Source organism: Trematomus bernacchii, unplaced genomic scaffold (assembly GCF_902827165.1).
Source record: "Trematomus bernacchii unplaced genomic scaffold, fTreBer1.1, whole genome shotgun sequence".
Taxonomy (NCBI): Eukaryota; Metazoa; Chordata; class Actinopteri; order Perciformes; family Nototheniidae; genus Trematomus; species Trematomus bernacchii.
Genome location: NW_022987839.1, coordinates 5,622,510 through 5,634,685, shown reverse-complemented (window position 1 = coordinate 5,634,685; position 12,176 = coordinate 5,622,510). Strand labels below are relative to the sequence as shown.

Genomic DNA, 12,176 nt, shown 5'->3' with positions numbered 1-12,176 from the left:
GGGGCCACTTTTTCACCTCTTTTCTGGCCCTAGAAAATTGTGGTTCTATCGGGGCCAACAAACAGGGCTGAGTCGGGCTGAGTATGCTAAACTAGAGAGAGGAGCGCTGGCAAGAGGGCTAGAACTACAACAAGATGGACATATTTGACCGTGATTTAATTGTAATACACGTTTCAAAATGATGCCGAAGTAACAACATACTGATACCGGTTAGTAAAAACCATGAATTAATGCTTTGTCAAGTCTGCAGACAGACGGCAGGCGAAAAACCTTTTAAAATACGTGTTTTTCTAGATGGAGATTGGCTAAGCTAACGCAGTATATGCTCTGACCGTCCACACTCACAACGGCCTATGCAGACATAAATAAAGCAGCGACTGTATTCACCATGACACAGGCAGTCTGTGGTTTGTACTTGTTTAACTTTTGTCGAGATTCTGAACATATATAAGGAGCTGTGAGCTCTGAGTGCTAACAGCTAACGGCTGTGTTGTGTTTCTGGAGTTCTCAATGAAGATGACGTCACGGCTCCGCCTACACTGCGTTACTATAGTAACTACCCCAGTTCCTAAACTGTAATGGAAGCGCAGCATGAAGTGAGTCGGCCCTGTTAAGGCCCAACGCGGCCAAGCCGTACCGAGTGTGGCCGAGGCCGACCGTGTAGTGGAAATGCGCCATTAGAGAGCTGTGTGCAGTGTTTTGCAAAAAGTGCCAAGTTGAATTGCAAATTGGGTTCAGAGCTGAAAATGTGTTTAGAGTTCTGGAGATTTGAGCTGAGGTTTTGCTCTTTGAGTGTGAGTTTAAATAATTATGCTTTATGTGAGATTTCTGAGACTGTTTTAGGCTGCGCAAATCCAGCACTGCTGAGTTTCTGCCGGTGGACATTGTGAAACGCTTCTGCCCTGCAGTGTACACCTTTACCTTGGATCTGCTCGGGTGGGGGGCGGAGCCAGAAACACTTTCCTAAAGGGGCGTGGCCAGCAGCAGCTCATCAGCATTTAACTACAGACACAGAATCAGAACTTTTGGAAAAGGGCTGAAACAGAGGAGTTTATGACATGCTTTAATTCAGGATGTTTGGTATTTTGAGCAAAATACTTTAGAGACAAGTTTTGTATATATATATATATACACACAAAACTTGTATATGAGACTATAATATATTTTTGAAACACTATATAATATAATACGTGACCGTTAAGAGAAAAGTTTAAAAACAAATCTATATTCTGACTTAAATCACTTTTGGTCAGATCTCACATTTTGTTCACGTGTGGTCCTAATCCCCTTCCGTAGAGAATAACAAACAACTACATGTATTTCAAATTCAACTCAACTTAGTGCAGCTTCACTGGAGAGGAGAGATCATTCATTTCAAGATTTAAAAAACAAAAGACTGAGATTTTCACTTGTGTCCTCTTAGCTCTTTTATTAACAAGAAAAACCCCAACATTTATTTTTGTACAGACATGTAAATGTGGCACTCATCTCACATCTTGAAAATAGAAACACAATTTATAAAAAAAACTCAACCTGTTAGCTTTTATTTTAATGTGTTTTCTTTCCTTCTTCAAACTTTCATTTATGCATTCAACACATTGAGACTTAGTCAAAAATAAAAGACCTTTAGAATAAAATATCTCAAATGAAAGAAGCTCTGGTGCTTTCTCTCTGAAGACTCAAGCTTTACAAGAGAAACAACAACATACAAATACATCAATATCGATATTCAACACATATTTAGAGCAAAGTTTACATTTCCATGCAGAGAAATATGAGTTGAGGTTAACAGAAATCCTCCTGAGCAGAGACAGCCTCCATGGCTAAACAGACACAGGAAGGAGCGCCGCCTAAAGAAACTCCAACATCTACAGAACAACTCAGGAGAAGATGTTAAAGCACATCCCATAATGTTTGATTGACAGCTGATCTCTGTGCAGTGAAGACATGAACAATCAGCTCTCAGCAACAATGATGGACACACAATGAGTTTAAGAAGTAGAAGAGTTCCTCAAATGACTTCAACCTATTTCAGTTTACACAACTCAGCTGTGGCTCCATCACCATAAAGATAAACTCCAGCATGTAGCGGCTGAGTGAATGTGGTCTGGACTCTGTGGAGGAGAGTCATGGTTTCAGAGATGAGGTAGAAGGACAGAATACCTGCTGTGTGATCCAGGTACACTCCTACTCTGGAGGACGGAGGACCTGAGACGGGAGTGTGGATATTGTTGTAATAAAATGAAAAATTGTTTCGGTAACAATATAAAGACCAAGATTTGTCATTGTATCCAAATCTACATTCAGTCCCCCTCCCTGCTCTGCTGATATTCTTGTATGCGACTGCTACATGAACTCCTGCCCCTCTCCGCTCCACCTCCCAGTAACAACGTCCAGTCAGACTCTCTCTACTCAGGACCTGAGGCCATACAGTGAATCTGTCTGGGTGACTAGAAGAAGACTGATGTTGTCCCATGCGTGTTGCTTTTCTGCTGCCCTCAGATAATACCATCTGTGTGTGTGCTGTGTTTGGATCCAGAGTGATTTTCTGTGAATATTTTAAGAACCCAGCTCTGGTGGTGGGCTCTGCTGCTGACAGTAAAACATCCACTTCAGTCGGTGAGACGTTTGTCCATTCCTCTCTCAGGACGTCCTGTAGTTTGTCTCTGACTGCTGACAGGGCCGCCGTCACGTCCTCAAAGTAGCTCAGAGGACGGATGTTGATGCTGGATGAGTGTGTAGGTTCACTGAGGGCTGACAGTGAGGGGTAGCTGTGCAGAAACGGGTTGTGATCCTCTGTGTGAGACAGCAGCTTCAGCTCAGCGTCTCTCCTCTTCAGCTCAGCCATCTCCTGCTCCAGCTTCTCCTGAAGCTCTTTGACTCGACTCACTTCACTCTTCTGCTGGGATCTGACCTGCTGCTTCACATCAGAGCTTCTTTTCTCCATGAGACGGATCAGCTCAGTGAACATCTTCTCACTGTCCTCCACTGCTTTATCAGCAGAGCCATTGACGGCCTCCACCTCCTGCTGAAGCAGCTTCACCTCCTTCTCTCTGTCCTGGATTCTCTGCTGGATGTTTTGTCGACTCCCCTCCAGCTCTCTCTGCCTCTCAGTCCTTTCTGCTGCAGCTGACACTGTGTCGTGGCCTTTGTGTTCGTCCACAGAGCAGAGATAACAGATACACTGCTGATCAGTGCGGCAGAACATCTTCATCACCTCGTCGTGACGAGAGCAGATGTTCTCCTGGAGCTTCTTGGAGGGCTCCACCAGCTTGTGCTTTTTAAAGGCAGGCAATTCATAATGAGGCTGGAGGTGTTTGTCACAATAAGATATAAGACACACGAGGCAGGACTTACAGGCTCTCAGTTTTCTCCCAGTGCAGACATCACAGGCCACGTCTTCAGCTCCAGCATAGCAGTGATCAGCAGGAGCAGCTTGGAGTCCAGTCTTCTTCAGCTCCTCCACTAAAGCTGCTAACATGGTGTTTTTCAGCAGGACAGGCCTCGGTTTGAAGCTCTGCCTACACTGAGGGCAGCTGTGGATCTTCTTCTCATCCTCTCCATCCCAGTGGGCTTTAATACACTTCATGCAGTAGCTGTGTCCACAGGAAGTTGTCACCGGATCCTTCAGTAGATCCAGACAGATCGAACACGAGAAGGTTTCCCGGTCCAGCTGAACTCTTTTCTGCGCCATTTCACCTCTCAGTGGCAGCGAGTGTCTGAGTTTCACTTCCTGAGCAGTGATGATACCTGTATTAAGCAGGTGAAACAGGAGTAATGAGGACACAGTGCGTTATGTTTCCTTCCGGATCACTTCTCTGGTTGTTTTATTACACAACAAAATCATTTAAACATATTAACTCTCTCTAATATGCATTTCATAAACAAACATTTCAATTGTATTTCAAATTCAGCAAACATCTCTTGTACCTCAAATACATTTTTCAACAGTATTAAACCTGTATTAAATACTACTCTTCTATATACTGCAAGTCAAAAGTAGCATATCATGACCCATTGAAACTGTCATGTGACAATTCAACTTCTACCATTAATTGCATGTTACTAAAATCAGGGTTCCTGCAGGTTTCGCCTACTCAAATTTAAGACTTTTTAAGACCTTTTTAAGACCACTTTGAATAGAATTTAAGACCTATTTCACGGCAAGAAAGTATGAAGGAAAATTGCTATGAAAGAAGAAATACGTCCCATAATTACTTACAAAGTAAATGTAAAGGCATAACAGTACAGAACTGTGTGAGCGTGTTAGAAAAAAAGTGTCTGTATGTGTCTGTGTGTTAGGGGTGTGCAATTAATCGTATTTTAATCGCAATTACGATTTTGGCCTGCCACAATTACGAAATCACTACAACATATTTGATCTAATTAATTTTAGTCTAATTTATTTTTATTTATCATATTTATATATGTTTAACAACTTGTGGAAGTGCGCTCCAAAATATTTGTTGATCTTGTTTATTGGTATTTATTATTTTGATATTATTTATTTTTTGATTGATTTTTGCCATAATCGAGCAGCCGGTGTGTGTGTGTGTGTGTGTGTGTGTGTGTGTGTGTGTGTGTGTGTGTGTGTGTGTGTGTGTGTGTGTGTGTGTGTGACAAGAGCTATATTCAGAGCTCTGCTGCCTTGGCTACAATCTTTCATCGTTGCGGTTGTATGATTGGTGTTTAGCTACGGTATTTAGCGTCTACAGCACCTCCGCTTTTTTTTTAGGGTTGACGTACCCACACGTCGCCCGGAGGTCCCCCGGTGTTGTTGTGGGAGCTGCTGCACTAGCTAACGCTGCATTAGCAAAACAAACGCTAATTTATTTTGCAAAAGGTGCAGCGGGCTTCAAACACGTTCCCTCCACTGGTTTCAACCAAGCACTAAATTCGATGTTTTCCAACCAAATACGGTTGAACTTACACTTCCTCATATTTATTTTTAAGTAGATTCTAAGATACATGAGTTTCTGACTGCCGCTAGCTGAAGCTTGCTTGCTAGGTTACTAGCTGGGTGTTCTCCAATAAGGGGCCGGGGGAAACAAAGTTAGTGATTACTGGTTCCATGTTGATTTATTTCAATACAAATTGTTGGGGGGAACTGAAAGGCTCTTACTGTACTGGTTACTTTGCAGCCCGGACATTTCCCCCAAAACACATTTAGACGCGATCGCAACACAGAAGTACCTTTCAAATCATTTTTAAGACCTTCTAAATCATATTTAAGACCTTTCTTATTTTTTTGGTCATATTTAAGACCTTTTTAAGGCCTTAAATTCAGATTATCAGATTTAAGACTTTTTAAGACCCCGCGGGAACCCTGTAAAATGCATAAACTGGAGAATAATAATTATGTTAACACTCAGTATTTCAGTCTTAGTGTAAGAAACATCCCAGTATTAACCTTACTGTTTTTACTAACAGTAACTAACTTATCATTTGTATAAAGTGCATATTTATTCCAAACTCACAATAACTATATCTGTACTGGAAATATTCTGTGTGCGGGAGCCTTCAGAAATAATGTCACACTTGTATTATTAACGCGGCAGACCCTCTTATTATGCATCCATGGGCAGACCACGTTGTCCCCAAAATGGCGCCGCACCGGGGGAGCTATGCTGATACACAGACACACTATTTCACCCCTTTAAACACGTAAACAGTACTACAAACACTTTAAACTGTTAGCGGACCGTCACATTATATAGGCAAACCTTATGGGGCATTCATTATGATGTGTGCACAGTTTACTAACCTGTATTAAGCCGGCGAAACAGGACCAATGAGGACACGGTGCGTTGTGTTTCCTTCCAGATCGCTTCTGAGGAAACACCGGAAACGTCCGTCCCTCTAACCGGTACCCCAGAACCATTGTAGCGAACACAAACGTTCCGCCTCACTACTAACTGTATTTCTCAACCCCGTTAGTCTTCTTCTTCTTCTCTTTAATGGCGAATCGCTTCCACTTGGAGCATATATCGCCACCTACTGTTGGTTTATTAAATGTTTATACAAAATCCTTGTCCTCAGACCAGTGCTTTTGAGGAATTTGAAGATCAACTTGTTTGCTTCATTTCTTGATTTACTTTCATATATTGACTTGAAATCCATGTCCTTGATGTTGAGTTGTTCCAGTGCAATTTTCAGAATGAGTCTTTGTCTGTTATAATCCGGGCAGCTAAAAAATACATGATGTATTGTCTCTGGTTGTTGGCAACCATCACAATTGCCATTTGGATGTTTTCCAATCAGATGCAGTGATGAGTTTAATCCAGAGTGACCCACTTTTATCCTGCTGTTAATGCTCTGTTCTCCTCTACTCAGGGGCGGACTGGGACTACAAATCAGCCCGGGACTCTCGACCGGCCCACTTCGGTACCGCCGGCCCACCCACATCGTCTGACCGGCCCACTTCAGTACCGGCCCATCGGGTTTCATCCCGAACGTCCCGATGGCCAGTCCGCCCCTGCTTCTACTACTCCCCCAAGTGCTTCCCGTTCCTACTTCCCTTTGTATCTGGTATAAATGTCTTCCTTTGGTGTTACTGTCCCATAGTTTTTGCCATTGTTGCTTGATAACAACTTTTGTAACAGATTTGACTTCTGCTCTACTGATGGGTACCATAATATCAATCTGGTTTGCTTTCAAACCGCATTTTGCCAGTTGATCCACTACCTCATTCCCTCTAATACCCACATGCGCTGGAACCCACACAAATTGAACAACAATTCCCAGATGAACTAACCTAAACATGATGTGTAAAATTTCATGTAAAATATCCTGTCGACATTCTGAAGAGAAGTTGTTTATACTCTCCAGAGCTGCACTGGAGTCAGAGCAAATGACCACTCGCATTGGCTGTATTTCCTCTACCCACTGAAGTGCTAGTGAGATAGCCATCATCTCTACTGTATATACTGCGATATGATCACTCGTCCGCTTTCCCACTTTTACTTTTAATTCAGGAACATATAATGCACAACTAGTTTGACCATTTTCTGGATTTTTGGATCCATCAGTAAATATTTGTATAAACTGCCCATATTGTTCATGTAGAACAGTATTCACATAAGCCTGTACATTAATTTTGTTTTTCATTGAATGTAACCTTTTCAATAAAGATAAATCTACTATAGGTTGAGGTAGCAACCATGGTGGAACAGCTGATAACAACACCGTCGGACTAATATTCCATTCTTTAACTTTGAATTCTTTACATAATTCCGAAACACAAACACAAAAACTTTCTTTTTTAATTGTGTTACTTTCCCAACTTGTTTTTACAGTTTGTTTAGTAGGGTGAGTATCTTTATGGCCCTGTAGATTTGCCCAGTAATTAACAATTAACTGTTTTCTCCTAAAAAAAATTGGTATTTCTCCGACCTCTACCTGAAGTGCCGACACTGGTGTAGATCTGACTGCCCCACAGCATATCCTTACGGGCCGTCTCCACGGCAGCGTTAAAAAATCTTGAAACGCTTCTGCCCATTCACTTTGAATGGGGTGACGTCACTTTTTTTCGCTTTCGCCGAAATGCATTGTGGGCAGGCGAGCGGAGATTCTCAGGATTTTCAAGATCCAAAGTTGAACAATGTTCAACTTTTGAAGCTGAGGAGGAAGCGTCAGCCAATCAAATCCCGTGTACGTAAATCTGACAGTTCAAGCTCTAGCCAATCAAACGGCGTGTATGCTGGGAGAGACATACCGCAGATCATTTCCTCATATTCCAAAAAATGGAGGAGAAATTAGCGGTAGCGAATCAATCACCCGGTGCTTTATGACCAGACCTACCGGGATATAAACCGGAGGAGCCAGGCATGGAGGGAGGTGGCAGAGACAGTGGTATGTTTTCGCCTGTTTTGGGGAGTTTATATCCAGTTTACTTCGGGCTTTTTGGCTTCGTATGTCGCGGGCGGGAGATTCATGTGATTGGTTGATCGCAAAAAAATCCCCAAGCTTCAGATACGCCCACCTCCAAGATTTTTTTAACGCTGCCGTGGAGACGGCCCGTTAGTGCTTGTGCCTGGACTCTATCTAATTTTTGAAGAGAAGAGTATGCAGCTGAACCATACACTATTAGTCCGTATTCTATGGCTGATCTAATTAATGCTGTGTATACGTTCCTCAAAGCAGCTTTATCAGCCCCCCACTTAGTGCCTGCCAAGCACCTCATAACATTTAAAACCCTTTTACATTTATCTACTACTTTATCAATGTGAGTACTCCATGTGACTCTCTCGTCCAACCATATTCCCAGAAATGTAAATGTCTTCACTTTCTTTAGTTCTTGTCCATAAAGTTTTAACCTAACCTCCTCACCTATCCTTTTCCTCGTAAAAAATAAAGTTTCAGTTTTTTCCACCGACAATCTAAACCCCCATGTCAGAGACCAGCTTTCAATTTCCGTAATGGCTTCCTGAATCTTACCTACAATATAATTTACATTTCTGCCCCTTTTCCAAATAGCTCCATCATCTGCAAAAAGTGACTTACCGATATCAGATCCTACTTGTGTATATATATCATTTATCATGATAGAAAACAAAAGAGGACTAATTACACTCCCCTGTGGGGTTCCATTTTCAACTTCATGCCTTCGAGAATAAGAATTGCCAACTCGGACTCTGATGGCACGGCCAAACAAAAAATCCATAATCCAATTATATACATTACCTCCCAGACCCATAATGTCCAGTTTAATTAATAATCCTTCCTTCCACATCATATCGTAAGCTTTTTCCACATCAAAGAATACAGCTACTCCTTATTCGCTTGGGCTTTCCTAACTTCAGATTCCAGGCACAGCAGTGGATCTAAAGTACTCCGCCCTCTTCTAAACCCACTCTGATAAGGAGTCATTAGTTCATTTTTCTCAACGTAGTATGTCAGCCTTTCTGTTATCATTCTTTCCATAACTTTACACAAGTGCGATGTCAGAGCTATAGGTCTATAACTGCCTGGACTAGTTGTACTAACTGTATTTCTCAACCCCGTTAGTGAAATGAAAATAAACAAATGTACAAAAGTAAATGCATATAACACTCAATAATAATACATATCACTTTAATGTGGAAACACATCCCAGGTGTGCCACACATATACACATGTGCCTGTTGATTGTGTATATATATGAGTCATATATGTATATAGGTTTCAAGGCTTTTATTGTCATTTGTACATAGCTACAGTGTAGATATGTCAATGAAAATCTTAGGTCACAGGCTCCTCCAACAGTGCAACACAATATAACAGATACAATAGTTAAAATAATGCCCCCCCCTCCCTGTGAGCCCACTGTGCTCTGATTGGTCAGCTCGCCCACTCTGTTCTGATGAGTCCACCACCGTTACAGCGGAACATCAGTGATTATGTGTTACAATGGCGTTAGCAACCAGAAAATGACACCAGTAATGACAAACAGATGAGAATGCTGCGTGGGGTCTGGGTGCCGTGTTGGCGGGACGTTGCGGGGCTCGCTGCTCCGCCCTTTGAGGCTCGAGGAGCAGACAGTGTGAGCTGTATTACTGGTGTTGTTTCCTGGTTGCTGCGTGGGGTCTGCGAGACAGCGAGACACCGCGGATCTCAGCCTGAGCACAAACACAGTGTACGAAGATCCGCGCAGCACCGCGGCTGAGAAAAGATAAGGCTGAGTGAGTGTGTGTGTGAGGAGCTGTTACGTCACTATGCCCGTTACGTCACCATACTCAGCAAGAAAAAAATTGAAAAATGAAAATCTCCAACGAGGCGTTCTGGGCATAGACAGGTATTTTCTGTGTTAGAGTTTTACTCGCTACAGGGTGTACTTTGTGAGTTTTTGACTCTCCAGACCGTTTACATGTATAAAAAGCTACATAACACACAAGGGGACGGGTAATAACCAGAAAAGCATGACATGGGACCTTTAACACAATTCTCAAAACCACACACCAAATTTCTCTTGCAAAATGAAGCACTGCAACCAAAACTGCATCAACACTTACCAAAACCTAACTTTTGCACCAAATGGCACACACTTCACTTATAGTACAAGACACTTTGTCCAACTACACATGTGGTACTTTATCTGAAGCACACTCATATGTTTCCTCTATGTAGAGAATTCTTCATATAAAGATTTTTCAAGTCTAGAAAATATGTGCAGAGACAAAAATATACTGTTGTTATACTTTTATTTTTCTCCAAAAAGAATTGGTGCAACATTCATGCAGAACAAATAGTAACAGTTGTGTAAACAAAATGATGCCTCAAACACAGTAAATGTAAAGGAAAACTTTGAAACAAAAGAACAGAGGAGAGAAAAGTGCTTAGGCTGCATCTCGCCGCCTAGCTTGGTCTGGCCTCAGCATCTCATCCACATCACACGCAGTATCTTCCCTGGCTAAACATCGAGGGAAGAAGCGTCTTGAGTGTCGTATCCCTGGATAGCACTCAAATCAATGTCATCACATGCCTCTTCCATTGCCTCCAAAAGAGTCAAGCGCTCGTATGGCTGACGGTCACACCTTCCACCGCCATGCCGAAAATAACTCTTCTATCGGATTTAGAAATGGAGAGTAGGGTGGAAGATACAGAAGCAGAAATTGTGGGTGGTCAACGAACCAGTTTTGGACGGTGGCTGCTCGATGAAAGCTGACATTGTCCCATACAATTACGTATCTGAGCTGCAAAAAAACGTATATATCCTGTACAATGACTAACTGCACTCAAAACAACATACATTCTTATCGAAACCCAACTTTTGCACCAAATGGCACACTTCATTTATAGTAGCATACTATAGCACACTTACTGTTATGGGCTTTCTTCTGTATGTAGAAAAGTATGCACTACAGAAAAATGTGCAGAAACACCAATATTCTGTTGAAACAAAACATTTGTATTTCTCTCCACAACAAAATGTATGCACAGCAAACACAGTTGGAGCTGTGTGACCAAAAGTATGCTCTCTATCGGATAGAGTAAATGGAAAAGACAGCTTTAACCGTTATGCTGCAAATAAACTCTTCAACTGACTTCAGTTCATCCTCCCTCTCTCTCATCCTCCCTCTCTCTCTTATCCCCCCTCTCTCTCATCCTCCCTCTCTCTCTCATCCTCCCTCTCTTCCTCTTGCTGCTGTCCATATATCCATTGTTGTTGTAAAAAAGGTATTATGTGGAGCCTTGTTCAAATGTTTACATCCTGATTGCTGAGTCAACAACAAAGCATTTCCGTGTTCATGTTCATTTGGCACGTGTATGTGTTGATTGGTTCATGTTTGTAGCATTTTTAATGGCAGTGTTTTGAAAATGGCAAACAGCTGAAAATGTCATTTTTCTGTGTCTTACTTAGAGAGCCATGTGCAGTGTTTTGCAAAAAGTGCCAAGTTGAATTGCAAATTGGGTTCAGAGCTGAAAATGTGTTTAGAGTTCTGGAGATTTGAGCTGAGGTTTTGCTCTTTGAGTGTGAGTTTAAATAATTATGCTTTATGTGAGATTTCTGAGACTGTTTTAGGCTGCGCAAATCCAGCACTGCTGAGTTTCTGCCGGTGGACATTGTGAAACGCTTCTGCCCTGCAGTGTTCACCTTTACCTTGGATCTGCTCGGGTGGGGGGCGGAGCCAGAAACACCTCCCTAAAGGGGCGTGGCCAGCAGCAGCTCATCAGCATTTAACTACAGACACAGAATCAGAACTTTTGGAAAAGGGCTGAAACAGAGGAGTTTATGACATGCTTTAATTCAGGATCTGTTTGGTGTTTTGAGCAAAAAGCTTTAGACAGGTTTTGTATATATATGAGACTATAATATATTTTTGAAACACTATATAATATAATACGTGACCGTTAAGAGAAAAGTTTAAAAACAAATCTATATTCTGACTTAAATCTCAGAACATAAAAAATAAAATCACTTTTGGTCAGATCTCACATTTTGTTCACGTGTGGTCCTAATCCCCTTCCGTAGAGGATAACAAACAACTACATGTATTTAAAATTCAACTCAACTTAGTGCAGCTTCACTGGAGAGGAGAGATCATTCATTTCAAGATTAAAAAACAAAAGACTGAGATTTTCACTTGTGTCCTCTTAGCTCTTTTATTAACAAGAAAAACCCCAACATTTATTTTTTACAGACATTTAAATGTGGCACTCATCTCACATCTTGAAAATAGAAACACAATTTATAAAAA

General features: G+C 41.7%; 3 protein-coding genes across 3 annotated transcripts in view; 1 reads left to right on the top strand and 2 right to left on the bottom strand.

Annotated features, from left to right (window-relative positions):
* The window catches only part of LOC117500355 (tripartite motif-containing protein 16-like), a 38,863-nt gene extending 33,018 nt beyond the window's left edge, over window positions 1–5,845 (bottom strand). Inside the window, exons 1-2 of the mRNA XM_034153215.1 lie at window positions 5,765–5,845; window positions 3,734–3,750 (exon numbers count right to left, since the gene is read on the bottom strand). The gene's annotated coding sequence lies outside the window, so the exon portion shown is untranslated. The remainder of the gene's footprint in view (window positions 1–3,733; window positions 3,751–5,764) is intronic.
* Window positions 1–12,176, top strand: part of LOC117500356 (tripartite motif-containing protein 16-like) — a 215,503-nt gene that overhangs the window by 60,412 nt on the left and 142,915 nt on the right. The window lies entirely within an intron of this gene.
* On the bottom strand, window positions 1,949–3,709 carry LOC117500363 (tripartite motif-containing protein 16-like). The gene has a single exon (XM_034153224.1). It carries the CDS (start codon window positions 3,692–3,694, stop codon window positions 2,027–2,029), a length of 1,668 nt encoding a protein of 555 aa, XP_034009115.1. The 5' UTR covers window positions 3,695–3,709; the 3' UTR covers window positions 1,949–2,026.

Excerpts from the sequence above, each read along its gene's own strand:
- LOC117500363 (XM_034153224.1), bottom strand. The coding sequence starts at position 3,694 with ATGGCGCAGAAAAGAGTTCAGCTGGACCGGGAAACCTTCTCGTGTTCG.